The sequence below is a fragment of the Vulpes vulpes genome, chromosome 4 (genome assembly GCF_048418805.1).
Source record: "Vulpes vulpes isolate BD-2025 chromosome 4, VulVul3, whole genome shotgun sequence".
Classification (NCBI taxonomy): Eukaryota; Metazoa; Chordata; class Mammalia; order Carnivora; family Canidae; genus Vulpes; species Vulpes vulpes.
The window spans coordinates 100,371,213-100,393,022 of record NC_132783.1 but is presented as its reverse complement, the minus strand read 5'-3'; the positions used below and the strand labels follow the sequence as shown (position 1 = coordinate 100,393,022).

Here is a 21,810-nt window from a genome sequence, read left to right as displayed (position 1 = left end):
AGATGCCAGGGGCAATCGTGGTGGCACCACCACAACAGTGGTAACAGTAGGAGCAGTAATAATGACCCTTGCATTGACAGAGTGGCTTACTATGCCAGGCACTAGATTAAGCACATTAATTTCATCACGAAGCCTCCCCAGATGAGGTTAAAGATTATTATTCCCATTTTCCAGAAGGAAAAACTGAAGCTCTGTTGCTTGCTCAACAGCTGCTAGATTGCAGACCTTAGCATCTCAGGACTGTCTAGTCTTTGCACTTACTGTTCTCTCTGTTGGAACAGTTATTTCCCTACAAGCTGTGTGGCTGGTTCACATCTCTGCTTCAATGTCATTGAATGGAGCAAAGCTTTTCTCGGTGACTCTGTCACCTTAGGAGCTCCTGTCCCTTTCCACCCATTTCGTCAGATCTCTTCCTTCAAAGCACAGTCCTGTATGCAGACACATTGTCTATCTGTCCTTCCACCATAGGGATGTGACCCCAGTAAGCCCAGTGACTTTGTTTTGTTCCCCACTTTCTGCTCAGCACCTGGAGCAGAGGCCAAGGTCGCCTATCTTCACCAATCATATACAGGGAATGAATAAGCCTCAGGCAAAGGGCCATGCTCTTAACCACGAGTTCGTGTCTTGCCTGGAGCAGGGATAAGACACTTACTGCTTCTTGGGATTTGCCAGCTCCCTCAGACCACGATGCTGGATTTCTTCCCCAACCCCCCCACACCCGATGTTTCAAATGACAAGACTCCAGATTCTGGAGCTGGAGCCCAAAGGCGAGTCCCTCCAGGACTTCTCCTGTCATCCCGAAACAGATGCTGCCCCACAGCCTTCAGGGAGCCACTCTTCTTGCAGTGTCCTGGCCTGGTTCGAGGCAGAAGAGTTCTGGGTATGCTAATGCCACTAAAGTCACAGCCACAGTTTATTCTGGCTTCTCACTCTTCAGTGTCCCTGTCTCCTGTGGGATGGAAGAGAGAGGCAGGGGGGTCTGGCCAAGGCAGGTGGTCAGGTGACTAACACAGCCTCCCCCGATCTTTCTCTAAACATTCTCCCCCTCCCTGATGCCAGGTAGTACTGCTCCTTGTTAGCTCTTTGCCACCAGCTGTGTTCCAATGTCAAGTTCTTTCCTTCCCCTTCTTTGTACCTACCTGCCCTGTCTCCATCCCACTAAGATTGTGCAAATTGAACAAGGTTTATCGGATAAACGAGCTCTTGACAAAGGCTTGGTGCCTGATGGTGAATCCATTCCACCATAAGGTTGGGAAGGCACTGACTCTGTGTGTCCAGTTTGCCTGGCCCAGTGTTTTCTAAATCCTGGGAGCTTGGCAAATATTCACGTGAATAGGTAAACCAAAGACAGTGCCATTATCATTCCCAGACACCATGGGCCTTTTAACTGGAACCTTCGATCCCTAAAGACAAAGAGTGAATAACATGGCAATTCAGGCCCTAAGACATCAAGCACAATGGGATATTTTCCATCAGGACTCCTTTCTCTGTATATGTTGTGACTCATACCATGCTGGTGAGTCAGGGAGCTCTGTGTGTATGGACTGTCTCCAGAGTCTGGTCTTAGAGCTGAAATTTGATGGTGACTCCTGTCCAAGAGCTGATATTTGTTTCAGGATTCACTTCCACATGACTCATGGAAGATGGGAAGAGCCCGAATTCCATGTATCTGGCATTTTATCAACTGGTAGCCCATCTTAAACAATCTATTCTTCTCAAACATCCCAGAGAAGCAAATAACAGGGAGACAAGAAAGGAAGAAAAAGACGGATAAAGAGGAAGAGAAAGGCTTTCCCAGGGTGTGGCTTAGTGCAGCAGATGGGGGGTTTCACATCTGCTCTTCATGTGGCCACAGTGCATCAGCAGGTGACGCCCATGCCAACGCGCCCCTTGAGGACCTTTTGAATCGCCAAAGAAAGTCAAGTGCGGCGTCACGGGAGAGGTTCATGCGGTGGGCAGGGGCTGGGATGCTGGGATGCTGGGATGAGGTGTCCGCCGAGGTCCTGGCGGATGCGCACAGGCCGGTCCGGCGGGGCAGCCCGGCTCGTTAGGAAGCGTATTTGCATACCGGGCTTCCTGTTTGCAGAGTGCCTTGCAGTTTTACTTCTGAGAGTGTTGTGCCCTAATCAAATGGAATTCGGCGCCGGCAGTTGCGAGGAGCCCTCCGCACTGCGGGGCGCGCAGCCGGCTGGGGCTGGAGGCGGGTGGACGGCGCGGCGCGCTCCGGCCCCGGGGAGAGCCGCAGCGGGCTCTGCGGGGCTCTGCGGGGCTCTGCGGGGCCCGAGGCGGCCGGAGGCGGGGGAGGCGTTGGCCTTCGCGGTGGCCGAGGCGGGCAGCCCCTGCTGCTGGAGCCGGGGCCGGGGAGCTGCAGGGGCCGGCTCCCCGGGGCTCCCGCTCAGCGCCGCTCCGCGAGGCCAACCGGGCCGCTCGCGCCGCTGCCTGCGAACTTTCCCCGAGCCCGGGCGGCGGCGGGCGGGCCTCGGCGCCTGGGGCGCTGTCCCGCAGCCGGGCCGGGCAGGGGGACCTGCTCCACGAGACTAAGCAGCAGGACAGAGCGGGCGGGCGGGCGGGGGCTGCGGAGCGCAGGGCTGCGCGGAGCCGTCCCTCCCTTCTGACTCGAGTACTAATCGCCACATTACCACTGCCATGTAAGAAAGACGTCGGCCAAGCCTGCGAGAGCGCCGGCTCCTCCTCCCGCTCGCTCAGCCTCGCTCCCCCTTGGCTCCCTCGGAGCGCCCTGCGCCCTGGCACTGCGTCCCCGTCCCAGCCCGGCGTGCCGAGGTCCTCCCACGGTGAGGACTTGGGTGGAGAGCAGGAGGGGGTGCAGGAGGCAGGCAAGGAGGAAGGGAGCAGACATCGTGCCCCGCAGGCTTTCTGGATGCAGAAGCCGGACTCACTGCAGAGGCAGCTGTGCTGTTCCCGGAGCTTGTGGGGTACATCCGCTCGCAGGGGTTGCCTAGGCGGGCTCCAAGTTCCAGGGCCACGCAAGGTGGGTGCTTTCCCTCCTGGGCGCTGACCGCAGAGCCCACCTTCCCTCTGCCACCATGAGCGGCTGCTCCAAAAGATGCAAGCTTGGGTTCGTGAAATTTGCCCAGACCATCTTTAAGCTCATCACCGGAACCCTCAGCAAAGGTAGGGAGCCTGGCCTTGACCCTCATTTTCCGTCGTCCTCATGTGGTCTGGCTGGCCAAAGTGGCAAGTGTCTTGGTGCTGCGTCTGTGGCTGTTCTGGTGTGCCAGGGTCTCCGAGGAGGGTGGGGGGAAAGGGATGGCTGGGATTCGGGGTTACTGACAACCTGGGTCCAGCTCCGAGCCTCTGAGCCGGCGGCACCACGCCAGGGAGCTCAGCCGGCCATAATTGCCTGGAACTTTGGAAATGGATTTGGTGGTGTGTGGCTGATTGGTTACAGGCGGGCAGAAGGACAGAGCCCTTCCCAGAGCACTGGAAGCTGCTTAGCGTGACTAGAGTTTCAAGAAGTTATCCAGGGAGTGTTGTGTCTTGTTGATAAAAGGGAGATTTGATGCGGTGGGCTGCGAGTAATGGTGCAGACCAGAGCCACTTGGGGAGGCCAGCAGGGCAGGAATCCAGCACGCGCTGGTGAACACGGGATTCGGATCCGCTCTGGGTCTCATGTGCCAAGGATTTTCTCCCACTGGGTTCCAGGGTCCTACATTTCTGGGGCTTTGTTCATCATTCTGCTTTCTCAGACCCCTGTTCCTCTGCAGATCTTGCCTGTATCAAGGTCTGTCTTCTCTACTTCTCCAAGAACTGGGGCAACAGGGGGGGGGTGGGTTCAACTCCCCAGGCAGCAGAAAGGGTGGTTGTGAACCAGACCTAGGACCGTGTATGTGCCAGTCAGCCCCAGGATGCAGAGGGGAGGCTGACTTCTCAGGGCCATCCTTGTCCCTGGAGCCCCCTATAGACACTATGTCACAGAGGGTGAGGCACTCGGAAAGACTCTGGCAAACTTTTTGGAGATAAAATTCGGAGAAAGAGCAGCATGATGTGGTTTCACTGGCTGAAAAAAAGTCTTTAAATATTCATACCCTCTTTCAGGAGGAAAGAGTCTTTAGGGGAGATGCATTGGAAGCAGCAGGCTGGGTATCCAGGGAAGGAGGGCCGCAAAACCTTGACCAGGATTTTTTTAAATGACAAGGAGAGAAGATTAAAGCTGCGTGTGGCCAGCTGTGATGATGCGGTGCAGGAGCTCCAGGCCCAGCAGGTCGGGCTTGGTACAAACTGAAAGGCAGGTGTGTTGGTGGGGGTATGGTGAGGTCTGCCTACATCCTTTCTCAGCCCCATCATCACCCCTGTTCTGCCTCCACCACAGTTCTCAAATAGGGCACTGCGCCTCCAGGACGCCCAGGGTGACCAACAGTCTAATGCTGAGCATCAGGCTGTGTGCAGATGTACTGGGGCCCACGTGGGATGGACAGGGGTGAGGAGCAGGGAGCCAGGATTAGAGGATACAGCGGTGATCTCCCCGGATTTTGATCCTTCTGAACAGGATTTTCTTCCCATATCACGGTTTCCAGGATCTTAGGGAATGAGGGGTGAGGAGTAGCTTCCCATCTCAGCCTTTGCTTCCCAGAGGTTTAGAAGAAAGAGCTTTGGCCCAGACTCAGGTCTGACCTAGGTCTCAACTCTGGCTTTGCTCCCTGTGCAGGCCTCAGCCTCTCTGAGCCTCAGTTTCTTCATCTGTAAAATGAATCTGTTCCCTGCATCCTGTTTATCTCCCAGCATTGTTGAGAGGATCCAGGGCCGCTGAGACAGGGGATCCCTCTACATCCATGTGTGGCAGGATGTAAGGGAGCCATCAGGGACTGAGATGGGCATGAGTCTGGAGAGGGTAACCCAGGCCATGCCATCCTCAGGAGCGGGGTCAGAGGCCCTTAATGTAGCTGACTGCAGGGGGTCTGCACACTCCAAGGAGCTCCAGAGGGGGAGAGACCACAGCAATAGAGTTAAGTGTGAGAAAGTGAGTCAGGGAGACAGAGCCCGTAAAGGGGTATGTGTGTGTGTGTGTGCGTGTGTGTGTGTGTGTGAGAGAGAGAGAGAGAGAGAGAGAGAGAGAGGGAGAGAGAGTTGGCTATTTGAATAAATAAACAGGAAGATATTGTCTTTGTATTTGCCTCCAATCATTTGCTTAAGATTTATTTACTAAGCTCCTACCCTGTGCTATGCTAACTGCTGGACACTGGACACATGGACAATATGACACAAGACCTCCATCAAGACATGTGCACTCTGGTGGGGCATAGGATAAATACACAGATATCACCCAGATGCCATGCTGAGTGTGGAGATGGAGGGAGGCAAGAGGACTGAAGAGCACCCAGAAGAGAAGCCTGGGGCAGATTCAGAGGCTCCTCCAAACATGGCATCAGCAGAGATGAGAAGCAGGGCAGGAGTGGGCAATGGAAGCAGGCTGGCACTGGCAGAGGAAGCAGCACTGGGTGTCAGCCTCTGCAGAGACACCAGACAGCACAGGTCAGGTTGGGCCCCTCTCTTTGCTTAGAATCAAGGGGACCAAGATCCATGGAACACAGAAAGGGCTCCCCAGGGACCAGCACTGAGGACCCAGTGGCCACCTGGCCCTTCTGCGACCTGCATCCTTACAGCGTTCCCTAGAGCCAGGGCTCACGGAGGCGGCACATAGTGGGCACCAGGGCAGGATGGTGTCTCCCCACTCTGCAGAGAGCACCACGTGTTTACATAGCACTGGCTCTGTGCCGGGCATGCACTGGGAAACTGGTGTTCTGCCCAAGCCAGGTGTTTGCTAAATATTTGTTAAATAAATGACCATGGGAGCAGGGCCAGGACTGGAGCATGGGAGCAAAGAAGGTCTTTCCAATGCATGGGCCGCCCTCGGTGACTCTAGGTCAGATCCTACATGGACACATTATGGTAGTTTAATGATTGCTGGGTTTAATTGCAATTTCACTTACTCATTTCTCATTGCACTGGGTCCTCAAGTTGCAAAAATCCAACCCTTAGAAGGACTTTTCCCTGTCCCTTTCAGAATTGAAGAAGGTAAAGATGCTATAGGACCAGGCATCTCCTGCTGGTTGTGGGTTCAACTCATTATGTCTTACCTGCCTTGGGAATTCCTGGAGAACGGAGAGAGCCCAAGACCACCCCTCCCTGTCCTTCCCTTCCTGGACCACAGCCACCTCCTCCCAGTTTTAGCAATCCTGTTGCCCACTGGTCTCAGCTGCGGGTGGCCCAGACTTTTCTCACCGATGCCCTTTTCAGAGCTGAACTGATGAGGTCCTCCTGCTCACACATCTCCTTGACCTTGAGCTTTCCCTTCATAGCTCTGATCACAATCTGTGGTCCACGTTCCTTTTAAGAACATGTTTGCTGAAGGCTGTCTTCCCCACTGGACTTCTGCTCTGGGACGGCCGGGGTCATAGGCGTCTTTCGTCACCACCGCGGCCAGAGCCACTCGTCCGGTGCCAGGCCGGGAGTGGCTGCTTTGCCGAAAGCAGGACATGAACGAAGCAGCACCTCGGGGCACAGACGTCAGCCAGGGAGGATGTTTCGAGTGGGAGCTTTCTAGGACACACTGTGCGAGCCCCCGTCCCAGAGGTGCCCAGTAAACCCTCTGTGAACTCTGTCCGGCTGCAAGACCTGAGTCTGGGGCCAGAGGATGAGCCTCCAGCCAGGCAAATCATTCAGAACCGTCCCTGAGCCTTCTCCGTGTCTCGGGAGCGGCATTTAATTGTCCCGCAAGAGGGAGACTGCGCGGGAGAAGAGCTGGCACATCCATCCCTGCCCCTTCAGCTCTACTTTGATTTGTTTTATGTACTGAATTTCCCTGAAATTTAAAGAACAGGTTTCTCTCGCTTAAAAAAAAAAAAAAGAAAGAAAGAAAAAAAAGTTTGTAAACCACTTATGCAGTGCAAAGGACAGTAGGTTGCCAGACTGGGACATCCTTGGGTCCACTGGGACATCCTTGGGTCCACTGCTGGCCAAGAAGTCTCCTGCAGGGTCCCTCACCTGTCTGGCCTCAGTCACCTAATCTATAAAATGGAATCATAATGCCCTCCTTCAAGGATTAAACAAGAGTGGGTCTATAAAGCTCCCTGCATATTAAGTCCTGGGAAATGTTTGTTGATGTGCCTGCAGTTATTAGCTGCCCCCAGGCCTGTGAGTGCCTCAGGGCAGGGACTCCATCTCACTAACTGTTGCTTTCTTCGTAGCTGGCACAGACTCTGAGAGTGGCCTCTCTAGAATATTCTATTCCCCTCTCCAGAACTTGCTTTCTTAAGGTCCCACCTAGTAGTAAGACTGACTTTGAGCCATTTCCCATACCTGATTCCCTTATTAGGAGTTTAATAGCATGACTCCCAGGGCCAGGCCCTCCCTGGCTCTTTAACTGAATGGAAGCTCAGCTCCTGGCTTAGATGCCTGGTTAACCCCAGGGTCTGGGCACCTGCCTGGTTCTCTTCCTACACAGCCAACTCCCTCGCCACTTCAGAGACTCTGGGGCCACGGGTGGGAACCTAAGTCGTGCAGGCTTCACTCTGGTTGAGGAGGTTCAAGCCCTTCTCCTTCTGCACTTTGGGAACCCATCTGTCACCCCTGGCACAGATGGCGAAGCCAAAGCCAACAGGAGGGATGAATCCAATCCAGGAGAGCTTCTCGTTGTCCAGGCCACCCACATGGCTGCAGGGTGGGGAGGGGGTGGAAGGGCTGACCTTGTGAGATTTATCTCAAGGACAATGCCCTAGAACCCCGACTCCACTCTCCCACTCTGGCGGGTGGTTTCTCTCTGTGCTTCAGACCCATCGCAGACACACTGTCTTGCTGCCTCTCAAGGAACTGACCTTGAACTTGGCTCTGCCTTCAGGCAGGCCCAGCTTGAGTCCCAGCCCTGTCATCTAGCAGCTGTGTGAGCTCAGGTCAGGTACCTCCCTAAGTCAAGGCTCATCCCTTGTAATTGGAGGTAACAACACCACCAAGTGCAAAGGTTGTTTTGTAACTCTGTGAGGATGACACAAGTGGCAGGCTGCGGGCAGCTGATGGTGAGTCCCTCCTTACATCGTGCCCTGGGGACCTCTCCTGTTTTGTCCCAGTCCTGACCCTGGGAGTAGGGGTTGCAAACACCATTTTACCAGATAAGGAAACTTACCAGGTGGCCCAGCTGGCAGTAAGTGGCAGAGCTGGGATTGGAACCCAGGTCCTACTGGGGCCAGGACCAGGTGCTTGCCTTTCTACTCCATGGGCTGAAGACACCCCTGAGGGGATTTCTCCCCACCTGTCACTGGCAAAGAGTGCCCCCAGCTTCCCACTAATTTTGTAGGTGGGTTTGTAAAGAACTGTTGTACCAGCTGGAGCTCTTCAGGGAAGCCACCCGTCTTCCAAAGGGTTGTGACAAATTCCTTAATGTGGCATGACCTGGGTTAAAAAATAAGCTTTATGGGGAATAGAACACTCTACAGGCCAAGGTCAGCAAGACAGCCTCATACATGCTCTTCCAGCATCACCATCACCTCTCAGATAGGGACACTGGGGCCAGGTACCTGCTGGTTGTTGAATGGGCTCCAAGCCATTGAGGGACACTCCACACCGCTCTCCCTTCACATAGGGCAAGAGTGGGGAGTGGTCATGTCAGTGGGGTAATACACAAGGTTTTAGGCACCAGGTACTCTGGAATTGAGAGACTGACTAGTTACTAGAATTTTCTGGGAAAGACCCTGGGAACCCTAGGACCTATGAGACGTCACAGAGCCCTTTGCCAAAAGGAGAATGCCACCAGTTCCACGAGCAGCTCAGCTTGCGTGCACTTCCCCACCGCCCTGGGTCCCAACTAGCTCACTATCCTGGCAGGACAGACCAGCCCTGCATCATGGTACTACTCCCTGAGTGCTTGTGCCTTGCCATATGCAGAAAGTTCAATCACTGGGGCTTCTGGTCCACTCCCACCTCTTTAGTCACAGCCAGAACCGACAAGCGTAGGAAACTAGCTCGTCTGGGCTCTCCCATTGCCCACTAGCCCTCATCCCAGCCTACCTGTCTCTCATCCTTGCCCTCTGTACACACACATCACTCCCTCATCCATTTCACCGGCCCGGTGTTCTCTAGGGTCTCCCTAGTCCCATAGCAGCTTCCTGCCACCTGTCGAGGCTGTCCTTCTTTGGGGCCACTGGGCCTGTCTTCCAGATAACCTGATACTAGCTAGGAATAATTTGTTCAGGCCTGCTTATCCTGGCACAGACATCCTATTAACTTCAGGACCACGGGGGAGTGGCTGGTTTGGTCCAAATTAAAAGTAGCTGGAAATGGCCTCTCTGGCAGGAGGGGCATTACGGGTTATGATACCAAGACAAGGGTGGAGTGGATCAAGTCAGGTCCTAAGGGAACTGGAGGTCCCTTATCATGTCAGTATGACCTTCACCTCCCCCAGTCCTTGCAGGGTTACAGAATCTTCAGGGCACGGAATTTTCCTTGGATCACCTCTCTCACCAGACCCCAGGCCCCAGGTTCCTGAGAGCTGTTGATTCCCAAGTGTGGACACGTTCACCTGAGGCAGCCACGGAGGAAGGCAGCATGATGCAGGGAAAGCCAGAGAAAGACTCTGGGGCCAGCCAGCCCTGGGTTCAAATCCCGCCACGTCCTGGCATGATAGCCTTGGGCAAGCTATTTTCCATTTTGAGTCTATGTCCTCCTCCTGGAAAGTGGAACCAGTAGCTCCCACTGTACAGGGTGACCAGGAGACTGAATCGGATGGTGCCTGTGACATGTGTGGTACCTAGCACTTAGCAACTGCCTGGTAGAGGCCAAGTTCTGTCCTCTTCTTCTCAAGTGATGAGCCCTTGGACTGGTAGGCAGGAGAAAGGAGACATTGCTGAATGAGGTGGGCTGGGTGTCGAGTCTCCTAGTTTTTCTCCAGATGTGCTGCTACTTAGGTCATGTCCCGTCACCCTATCACTTTTTTTTAAGACTTTTATTTATTTATTCATGGGAGACACAGAGAGAGAGAGGCAGAGACACAGGCAGAGGGAGAATCAGGCTCCATGCAGGGAGCCCGATGTGGGACTTAATCCTAGAACTCCAGGATTATGCCCTGGGCCAAAGACAGAGGCTCAACCGCTGAGCCACCCAGATGTTCCCCCATCCTATCACTCTTAATGACAACTTCTATAATCGAGAACTTGTCAACAGCTGAAAATATCCTTTTTATTTAGTGGTTTATGTGTTTACCTACCCAGTCCGCGTAAGGACATGAGGCTCATGTGTGGGGCTTGTGCTTGGCTCCTTGAGTACCCAGTGGGTTGAATGCACGGTGACTGAAAGCGTCCCTGCCCAGCACTATCAGTGACTGGAGTCCCTTGCTGAGGCCCTCTCTCACTCTCCATCATGTCGTGCTGGATTCTGTGCAGGAGTGTGACAGACGTGACCAGCCGGAACCACTGTGATGACATGATGGGTCAGCCCAGTCCACACCCAGGCTTCGTCCCACTTCCACTCCAGTTTTCCTGTGCCCTGCGAGATCGGCCCCTCGACGGCAGGCCCGCATCGCCTGTCCACCGCGGCTGGCCAGAGCCCCTCAGTGTCCATCTGCGCCCCAACCAGGAGGGCAGGAGGGAGGGCCAAGGCTCTGAGGACCCCACAGAAAGGCAGAGGGCTGGAGAGAGAGAGAGGAAGCAGGAGATGAGATAGCCTCACCGGGGCCAGCAGGGAGGAAAGGAGGCCAGGACCCCAGGAAAAGACGTGAATGGAAGGCGTTTACCATCACCAGCGACCACCCTCCCTGCATGCCTCACAGATCCTCCGTCTGGAGGCATTAGAAAGCCTTCCTCCTGATGGGGTGAGGGCAGGGAGGCCACAAACACCAAGTCAACCCTGGTTCCCTCTGGCTGAAGCCACCACACGCCCAGCCCGTGTTCTTAGACCTCCATCAAATAACAGCCAAACCTGAGTTCAAATCCAAATCATCATGTTTGCTCACTGAGCAGGTGGCTTCCTTCTCTGGGCCTCAGTTTCTTCATCTCTAAAATGGGGGAGTTGTTGATTTGGAAGGTCTCGTCCAGCTTTAGAGCTTTAAGATTCAATACCAGTATTTGCCATCCTCCTTGCTGCACCTGCTCTGGGCCGGACACTGCTCCAAGCACAGTGCACGCCCAAAAGCACAAGAAGGTGGGGTGCTCTCGTCAGCCCCATTTACAGTGTGAAAACCGGAGTGTCAGAAAGGGAAGGACCAGGCTCTGAGTCAGGTTGTCTGTTTCCACATTCTGGCTTTGCACCCCTCATTTCTCGCTCTCCGTCTCTAAAACTCAGATCCAGGGTGGGAAAGCAATGAACACAAAGCTCGTGCCTTCCCAGTTTGGCCAAGAGGCGATGTGTAGTGCTCTTTCAGAAATCAAGGCCTCAAGACCTCTGTTCTGACTGAAGCAGCACAATCCCAGAGAATTCCCCTGAGACCCAAGTCCCCCGCAAACCACCATCGCTGGCCATCTTTTCCAGCTAAACAGCAGAAAATACGAGAGAACTGGCTGGACAGCCCAGCCTGCAAGGACAGGAAAGAAAGGAAATGCCACTCTGCAAGCCTTCTCCCTGTAATTGCCAGTCTGGCCAGTTTCCACTTCTTGCTGGAAGGAGGTGGTTGGAAGCAGAGGCCGAGACCTGGGCAGGAATCAGGGAGGGAGATGTGATTTTGATGCTTGTGTCTGGGAGGCCGGGGTTAGCCTGCCCTAATTTTCTTTCTGTAATCTTCTGATTAACCCTGGACCAGTTTGGGTGGCATTTTTCAAACCATCTACGCTTGGCAGGCAGAGCCAAGCCCAGGCTTGCCGCTCACTATCTGCAAGCATCAGCTTGGAACTGGCTGTCATTCAGAGCCTGGGACAACAGGAGGCACACTGCCTGCAGAGGGCACGGCCATCCTTGGGCTGGTTAACCCTGCCCGTGCCTCACAAGCCCAGAGACAGCAGCCTGTCATTCCAAACTCAAGAGGCACCGTGCAAAGAATAATAATCGCCATTGTCCCTGGAGTGTTATCTATTTGCTGGGGCTTTCTGAGGATCCCTACATTCAGTCCAGCCTCAGCCCTGAAGTTACCTACTCTCACCTGAGGATGGGAGAGGTTGAATAACTTTCCGAGGTCACAGAGCCAAAGTGCGACTGAAGATTCTATGCAGTCCCTCAAGGAAGGCTCTTTCGGCCAAATCTCTCAGCACTTTTACTGCCAAGTATAGGCTGAACTGTGCCATCTCCCCAATTCATATATTGGAGCCCTAACCCCCAAGGTGACTGTATTTGGAGACAATGCCTTGAAAGAGTTAATTAAGGTTAAATGAGGTCACAAGGGTGGGGCCCCATGGTGTCCTTGTAAGAAGAAAGGCACACACAGAGAGGGTGCCATGGGAGGTGACAAGGGTCATCTGCAAGCAGAGGAGAGAGATCTCACCAGAGAGGTCTCAACCTTGCCAGCACTGTGATCTTGGACCTGCAGCCTCCAGAACCACAAATATATAAATTTCCGTCAAGTTACCCAGTCTGTGGTATTGTGTTATGGCAGCCCTCAAAAAGTGACATAACCTCAGAGACAATTCTCTGCATAGCATCCTTTCCCATATTTTTTTATTGTAGTAAATATACATAACATGATATTTGACATTTTTACCACGTTTAGGTGTGCAATTCAGTGTCATTAAGCACATTCGCGCTCTTGTGCAACCATTGCCGCCATCCAGCTCCAGAACTTTCCAGCATCCCAAACTGAAACTGTATCCTCAGTAAACACTAACTCTCCATCTTCCTCTCCCTAGCCCTGGCAACCACCAGGGCTCCTTTCTATCTGTACAAATCTATCTGTTCTAGGTGCTGCATGTAATGGGATCATACAGTAGCTGTCCTTTGGTGTCTGGCTTAGAAAATATTCCCTTGGCAATGTTTTCAAGGTTCGTCCACATTTGTATCAGAACGTCCTTCCTTTTCAAGGCTGAATAATAGTCCGTGTATGGATGGACCATCATTTATTTTACCCATTCATCTCCTGCTATTCATCCATTCCCATATATTTAAAATACAAAATAAATCCCATTCACCCCTTATTCACCACTCTGCCTCCAGCAGTTTCTTGATACATCTGGGGTCAAATGCAGACTTTCCTCTGGGACCTACGGGCTTTGCTTGATGTGCCCTCTGCATTTACATCCTCCACTCCTGGTCTCCCTGCGGTGTACCCGAGCCACCAGGCCCAGTTGCTCCTGCTGGCACACCAGCACCAGCTCTGGATGCTCCCAGTTACTGTTACCTGCACCGGGCACTGTCAGCTCTCATCTGTCTGGCACATCCCCTCCTGTGTAATCCCCACCTCCTCATCCCCCACCGCCCCCCCGCCACACACACATCAGGCACTTTCTGTCCACTAAGTTTGCCTCGTTTTTCCACATAGCGTTCATTGCTTATGCAATGACATCACACATTGATTCCCCTGTTTCTGGTCTGGCTTGCCCACTAAGAGTTCTGCTTCACTTAGTGAAGGCAGGGACTGTTCTGGCCATCACTGTTTCCCCAGTACTCGGTGCAGGGCCCAGCACATAGTAGGACTCAGTGGAGGCTGAAGGGTCAACAAGGCAGGTGAGAAGCCCGAGGCCCAGGGAAGACCACTCAGCAAGCAGGCAGCAAAACTGGCCTTGAATCTGGGCGTCTGGTTCTCTTAAAGGCCCTGTTATGTAACCCACCTTCCCAAGTCTATCTGTCCATCCACACTCATCCCTTAGCAAAGCCACCAGTGATTCTGCAATCGGACATGAGGGTTTGAGCCTTTTGTCTGGCTCCTTAGCCCCTCATCTTGAGAACTGTCCCTTCCTGTCACTGTAGCTACAGGCCATTTAGTTAATCTTTGATCTATTCTTCCCATGGAAAGAGGGCAGTGTTGCCACAAGGGAAGGACCAGTATTATTTTCCATTTTGGCTCTGCACCATTCAGCTGGGAGTCTCCTCTGTTACTGTGTGAAGTGACCAGTCACCAGCAAAGGCTTCTGGAGGCTGCAGACACAGCTGGCTTCCCTACCTGTGCTCCAGCCCTTGGGAATCCAGGACCTTCTGGGAACATGATTTTTGGAGGTCATTAGTCTCCAAGCCAACCATTAGTCTCTGGATGCTATTTGACCTTCAGAAGGTCCATCGCTTCTTTGAGTCTTGCTTTCTGCTGGGAAGTGGGCACAAAATAGTAAGTACAGCAATGAGACCTTAGCTTTATAAACCTAAAACCTGAGCGTTAAAACATCTCTTGTGGCCTGGGTCAGACTCCCCTAAGGACACCTCTACCCCTAAGCTAGACCCCCAGTTTCAAAACCCCAGGGCAGGTGGGCTCTGGCAGGACATTTAACAACATCTGGTGAGCTAAAGGCCAGAAAGTGATGAGCACCTGCCCCCGCCTGCTGGCCTTCTCGTTGGACTCTGTAGTGTAGAAGGAAAGCTAGCATGGGGCTCCCCAGCACAAACCAGTGCCTCTGCGTCATACCTTGGACTTTGAAGTCCTCCCAAACAATCTGCCAAGAGCCTGATGGCAAGCCAGCAGTTGAAAGGAAGTCAAGGCCACCCAGGCAAGTGACCAGCGTGAGACTCCTCCTAACACTCCAACCCCAACCCCTTCACTGTACAGATGGAGAAACTGAGGCTAAAGCAAGGAACACCCTTGAAGTAGGTATCTTGAGGCAGAGTCTGGGGGCTGGCAGCCAGGAACACCAGGATGAAGAGAGACCCAGCTCCCTACAGAGGTGTGGCCACCCAACAGTTGGCTCTTCCAGGCCACACATCAATGACTGTAAGACTCCTCGTCTCTTCAGCCGTGACCCTGCAACCTTGACCTTGTGTCTTCTTCTCCAGTAGGGCCTCCTGTGTCTCTCTCCCTTGCCCCGGCTTGTCTCTTAAGTTCCAGGCCTGCAGGAGATGCCCTGGCTGAACTGTGAGCTCATGGAGGACAGGAGCCATATCTTAGTTGTATAAGATGCCTGATAGGCAGCACAAGGCCTGGTACGTAGTAGGAGTCCAACAGACAGATGAGTTAAAAAAGGAAGGAAAGGAGGAAGGGAGGGAGGGAGGACAGATCTTAAACTCTTCTATATGAATGTCTTCCTGTACCCCTACTCGACCCTTATAAAAGCAAAGCAGCTCCCTCTCTCTCAACTCCTCTGTTTCTCTGTGTCCCCAGTCTTTCACCCTGCAGTTATCTTCCTCACTAAGTCCTACTGATCATTTCTTGCCAGTGTTTCTCCTATCACTATCTCTCCATTCTCAGAGCTGTTCCTGAAGTCCACACCCTCACCATGTCTCAGTGGCTTTGCTGCAGCAGCCTGCAGCCTGCACATCCTCCCATATCTCCCTCTCCCATTCCCTCCACACCACGGGCCAGGCAAAGAGAAATCCATCCAGTTCTTCGACCCAGGATCTCACTTCTAGAATCTGTTCTAAAAGGTGACCAGAGATGTGCACAGAGACTGTGACCCAGGGGTGTTCATCATGGTATCGCACCATAGCAGTGAACAGTCAGGGACAAGCAAAGCTTTAGTCAAAAAAGAGTGGGTTAAAATCACTTAGGCTCAGCTATCTGCTGGAATAATGTTACATCTCTGAAAAATGATTTTGAGGACCACTTAAAAACAAGCAGAAATGCTTTTAGTGTAATATTAGGTAAAAAAAAAAAAAAAGAAATCAAGATACAAAACTGTATGTACAATGAAATTCCAATCTGTGAAAAGATATGTGTACAGAGGGACGCCTGGGTGGCTCAGTGGTTGAGCATCTGTCTTTGGCTCAGGGCGTGATCCTGGGATCCCAGGATGGAGTCTTGCATTAGGCTCCCCACAAGGAGCCTGCTTCTCCCTCTGCCTATATCTCTGCCTCTCTCTCTCTCTCTCTCTCTCTCTCATGAATAAATAAATACAATCTTTATAAAAAATGTGTACAGAAGAGTGAAATAGAAAATAAATAAACTGAAATAGTAGCATGGGTTTCAGTTGGACTTAAGGGTGATTTTTTAAAGTTCTTGACACTTATCTGTATCATCTACACTACACTGCCTTCAACAAGCATGTATATTTAATCAGCCCATAAAGAAATCATTTGCTGAAATACATCTGCAGGTTTTTACTTCTTCTCAAGAACTTCAGTGACAGCCATGCTTTCCTTATCATGATACCACAGCCTCCCACATGCTAGAGCATGCCCTGAACCTACCAGCCTGGGTCCCACAGCTCATGGCCTCAGCCCACATGCTGCTCGTGGCTCCCTGCCTCCATCTGCGTTCTTCCTCAGCCAGACTGGTCCCCACGTGGTTTCCAAACCAGACTTGTGTTTTATGTCCCTGAATGTAACTCTCCAATGATTCAGAAAAAGAAATACACACACACACACACACACACACAGGTACAAAGAAACAAAGAGGAGGAATGCAAATATGGCAAAATATTGACAACAGTTTGTGAACAAAGTACATCTCCTAGTACTCATTTTGTAATGCTTTATATAGTTGGAAATTTTTTAAATTAAAACTGGTGAAGGGCACCTGGGTGGCTCATTCCGTTAAGCATCTGCCTTTGGCTCAGGTCATGATCCCAGGGTTCTGAGATGGAGCCCCACATCAGGCTCCCTTCTCAGTGGGAAGCCTGCTTCTCCCTCTCTCTCTGGCCCTCCCCTCAGTTGTTCTCTCTCTCTCTCTCTCCCAAATGAATAAATAAAATCTTTAAAAATAGATAAATAAATAAATAAATGTGGAGGAAATAAAGGAGCAGTATAGTGTCATGCTTAAAGATATAGGCTGTGCTATGAAATAAGCTGAGTTTAAATCCCAGTTCTACTGATAGGGCAGCAGTGACCTAAAACAAGTTACTTGCTTTCTAGGTCTCAGTTTTTTTGTAGGTAAAACGAGGATAATGAAAATCATAGTGTATTTCTATCCTACAGATGCCTGGAGGATGGGATAAATGTGTTCAAAGGGCTTAGTGAAGAGTCCGGCAGACCCTTGAGCATTGTGAACTATTAGTACCAATGTTAAATATAGAAACTGAATGGTGATGTTATCCATGATGCCTTCTACCTCCCAAAGCAACTCAACCCTTGGGTAACTAAAAGCTCAGAAATCTTTTGCTTATGTGATTCTCTTCCTGCCTCTGGCCAGGAGCAGCCAAAACACAGTACGGTTCCCACTGGCATCCATTCCTCCAAATCTTGCCACAGCATCTGGCACAAAGGAGGCAGCCAGTAAGTGCACAGAACCCCCCCAAAAAAAACTTGAAGGGCTCAGGTTGCACGTTAAAGAAAGTTCTCTTCATCAGATACAAGCTTGTCATTTTGCTGATGCAGCCAGTCTATTCCCATGGGCTTCCTGGAGATGAGGCATCACCTTGATAATTTAGCTGTGGATATAGGCGTCCTGCAGTTGGCATGGAAATGCAATTTAATTTCCAATTAAGCCTGATTTCTGGGCCAAGGTATCTGCCTGGCTCACAATTGGAAGATTATTCCAGGCAGATCTATTGTTGTCAGTGTTGATGGTTCTCCCAAGAAGTGGACTTTCATGGTCACTGGTTCATTGGCCCTTGGATGGTTCAGCAGGGCGGGGATGTGGCCCTTGTGTGCAGGCACTGCTTTTCCATGGGAACTAAGTTTATGTGAGTAGATTAAAGAAAGTTCAATGCGGAGGAAGGCAGTCTGTGGACAAAAATTTTAAGATGGAATACAGCTAGAAATGGACTGAGAGGGACAGAGAGGCAAGGTGGTCCCCAGCGCCACTCGTGAGAACAGAAAGTGAGAAGTTAGTAGTAAGGAAAGGGGAGCAGTAGGAAGCTCTCTGGGTTCAAACAGAGAAGAATCTTTAGCAGAGGAAAGAGACATGTTTGCTCAAAGAGAGAGTGAGCATTCGTGGAGCATCTTTTATGAGTTTGTCACAAGCAATCTATAAAACGAACGGTGTTAGGTTTGTTTTCCGATTGAGGAAGGGGAGACTGGAGGACATTAAATAAACTGCCTGAGGTCCCAGTCCAGCCAGATTCCACCTCTTACTTTTCTGAGCTTTCTTCCCTGCAGTTGCCCTCTCCAAAGACAAAACATGTAACTCAGAGTCATGAGAATAAGGTCACACGAAGTTGAAACTTACCTCCCAAAAATGTAAGGATAAGAAAAACGCTTTTAGAACATGTCTGGAGAGAGAGAGACTGTGAAACTAGCTGATGGGTGAGTCTACTTGGGGAGATAATCTGATGGAGAGGCAAGCAATACCCACTTGTGTTTGGGTACTTTCCTGCCTCCCCCACAAGGAGTGAGATCTGGACTGGGAGCCATGTGCCAGGATGGCTAAGAGGCTCACGTGACGTCAGGAGCTCAGAGCGCTCTAGCTGCTCCAAATCAATGGAGTTCTGGCTTGTGCCTCAGGGAATTTCAATGGAGGGAGTATAAACCAGGGTTTAAAAACATGTGTATATAAGACATTTCCAAGAATATGACTACTTGAGTGGCCAACAGAGTCACAGAAACATTACTTAATTGCCAAGAAGAGTCACATGGCCTGATTTTTATTAATGATAGTAAGAGAAGACTCTAAAGCTATGCATAAATAAGCATGCTGTCAACTCCTGGACAAATTCTAGAGTGGCCGTGGACTATTAAACCAATGGTTTAGGAATAATAGGGAAAGATAATAGGGGTTGCTGAGAGAAGCATGGGGTCCTCAAGAAAGAGTCATGTCAGACCAGCCTCTCTCCCATTCTGCTTTTTGATAGAGTGACCAATTCAGGGACTGTTGTGGTCCTGGCCTGTCTGGTTCCCGCCCAGTGTTTGACGGGCTGTGGGCTGGGTGGTGCGTGGAATCCTGCAGATTGTAGCTGACTGCATGGCCCGTCTGTCTTAGCAGCGCCCACGTCAGAACCTTTGCAGGCCTTTGTAGGACACCTATGTTTGGACCTCAACCTACCTCCATTCACTCTTCACAGGCATGATTCCAGGGAGGAGCCCGCAGGAAGCCTGGGCTCTGTGGGAAGGTATATGGAAGCATCCAACACACTGCCACTCCTAACTGTGCTCTGCTCAGCATTTTCCATTTTTGGTACAGAGACCACGGGGCAGGAATCACAGAGCTTTGAGAGTAAGGTCTGAAGCCATGCTATCCGTGTTTGAATCCCAGCTCTGCATTTGACTAACTTCCAGTCTGTGGCAAGTTAAGTCCCTCCCCTGAGCCTTGGTTGCCTCATTTTGGAAGTGAAGATAGCAATGATAACCTAAAGGGCATTGTTTGGGTGACATAAGCTGCACATGTAAAAAGCTCAACCTGAATCCTGACCTAAAAGTTCTCCATAAATATTAGCTCTACTATTAGGGATGACGTGTTCTTGTACAGGGAGGCATTTGCTAAACATATCCCCAGTGGAAGTGGCTGCCTCCCAGTAAAATGAGTTGCTCGTCAAAAGGATATTAATGTAGATTGTCACTAAAGAGGAATGTTGTTGGGAGGACCCAAGCACCAAATTAAAAAGTGAGGAAGCATAGATGATCTTTAAAAAAAAAAAAAAAAGATTTATTTATTTTAGAGAGAGCATGAATGCTGGCAGGTAGGGTGGGCAGAGGCAGAGAGAATCTTCAAGAAGACTCCCTGCTGAGCTGAGTACAGCGCCCCAGATGCAGGGCTGGATCCCAGGGCCCCAGGATCATGACCTGAGCCAATTCCCAAGTCAGCGGCTTCACTGACTGAGCCACCAGGGTGCCCAGCACTAGATGATCTTTAAATAACTATTTACCTTCAGAGAACATGAGTTTGTATTTGAATAGGAGCAATCAATATGGAATGAACTAACAGGGGCTCCAGAATTGACACAGGAGGGCTCAGACACTCGCAACCATCTCACCGGGAGTGGGGAGAGAAGACATGTCTTGAAGCTGCATATACTTAGCAAGCCCCTGTGTTTAGTTTACATATATCAGAAAAGAGAGAGCTTGGTATGGGGTGATGGAGATTACGGGAGATTAAAGACTGCAACTGGGGTACTGGGTTCAGCTCAGGTGGTGAGCCTGGGGTTCTGGGATCAAGTCCCTCATCAGGATCCCCATGGGAAGCCTACTTCAACTTCTGCCTATGTCTCTGCCTCTCTCTGTGTCTCTCATGAATAAATAAATACAATCTTAAAAAACAAAAGAGTGCAACTGAGTGAGGGAGAAGGTGCAAGCCTTTGGCTAAGTCCCCAACTTTGTCCACTGGTCAGCTGGAAGTCGTTGTCTTCACATCTACATCCAGCCCTTCCCCATCTCTCAAATCCTTTAAGGAAGTTGACTGAGGATCATCTGCTTTATAGGAGTGGGAAGAGAGAGTTGTGGAAATCTAAGAAGAGACTGAACATCTTAAGTTTATCATGGATAGTTATGACCTCATAAGCCTCCTCCCTTAGAACTGCTATACAAGTCTGAAGTGAATTTCTCGGTGTCTTTCTCATCTTGCTTCAACCTTTCTCTTTTCCCTCCATGTGAAAAGGCAGTCACTGGTGAGGTATAGGATAGCTAGACTTTGTTCAAAGACCATATTCCCGAATATTTCGTGTAATTAAAAATTCCCAAAATGCAATTCTAATTCTAAAGATATGACATATTTTTATGTACCAGCCTATATTGTCAATTAGCAAAGAATGAATGCAGTTTACAATCAAGCCACTCACTTTAGAAAGGGGTTTAAAAATTAGGAGAAATTTTGGATAAATTATTGATGGGGTGGGGGCTGGAGTCACTTCAATAAGTCACAAAAAGATTTTATTAATATTTTATATTGCACTATTCTGAATTTGTGTAAATTAAGCTCTTCATTGTGAAGGAGGACCCTGATAATGGTGGGGGTGGGGGTAGGAAGAGTGGCCAGCTCCATGAAGGCAGGCACTGGGTCTGATTCTTCTCTACCCTCCCCATTTCCGGCTCTGATCCCCATAACGTGGGCTGAGTTCCAGGGGAGGGACACAGGAGAGCAAGCCAGGTGCACCTCTCCAGGTGTGAGTCACTGGCCCATGAGATGAAAAGCAAAAATGGTGGAAACATGAGATGTTCATTAGCAGTGATTTATTAAGAGCTGATGAGGGCTTTTTGTTCCTAGGCAGCCATTATCCCAAAAAATGTTTTTCCTCAGTGTCTAAGTTATTGTGCTCAAATGCCCATTACTTCATGTTCATCCTGCCCATGGAGTTCTGTGAGCAGGAGGCAGATGGAACCCAGTCTCATTGACAGGAAGAGGGCATTTGTCCCAACCCAATGAAGGTCATTATCAATAATGCATGGGGCAGTGGGGGCTGGGCATTGTTCTAGAGCCACATGGCCTTTCCCCTAGCAGAGGCTGTTTTGGAGTTTCTGAGTTTCCATGTATTTTAGCCCCAAAAGCAGGTACATGGAAACCATGTGCAAAGAAGTCCCTTTCAGTGAGACTAATGGTGGGCGCTTTTTTTTTCTTATTATTATTATTATTTAAATTTACTCACATTTTTTAGATACTTGCAGATTCCCACAGAATTATAAGAATTAATACAGAGAGATTCCATTGTACCCTTGGCCTAGTTTCCCCCCAAAGTAATATCTTATCATTAGTACCATTACCATAGTACAAGATCACCACTGTGGCTTTCTTAACAACTCAGGACACTCTTGAGACTTCCCTGACCCCAGAAGGGAGAAACTCTGGGGAATGGTGTACTATATTCCCTTGGACGGAATGTCCCCAAGTAAGAAACTGGAGGGTATGGGGATACATCAGGGATTCCTGGTTGGAAGTGAGAGATGCTCAAGCAGAATATAGATGCCCTCCTCTCACATCCCTGACTTGTATGAGGGCAC

General features: G+C 50.7%; 1 protein-coding gene across 1 annotated transcript in view; it reads left to right on the top strand.

Annotated features, from left to right (window-relative positions):
- The first annotated feature begins 2,517 nt into the window (after positions 1-2,517).
- KCNIP1 (potassium voltage-gated channel interacting protein 1) overlaps positions 2,518-21,810 on the top strand; it is a 337,549-nt gene continuing 318,256 nt past the window's right edge. Inside the window, exon 1 of the mRNA XM_072756621.1 lies at positions 2,518-3,132. Coding sequence (XP_072612722.1) covers positions 3,045-3,132 — 88 coding nt within the window. The 5' untranslated portion in view covers positions 2,518-3,044. The remainder of the gene's footprint in view (positions 3,133-21,810) is intronic.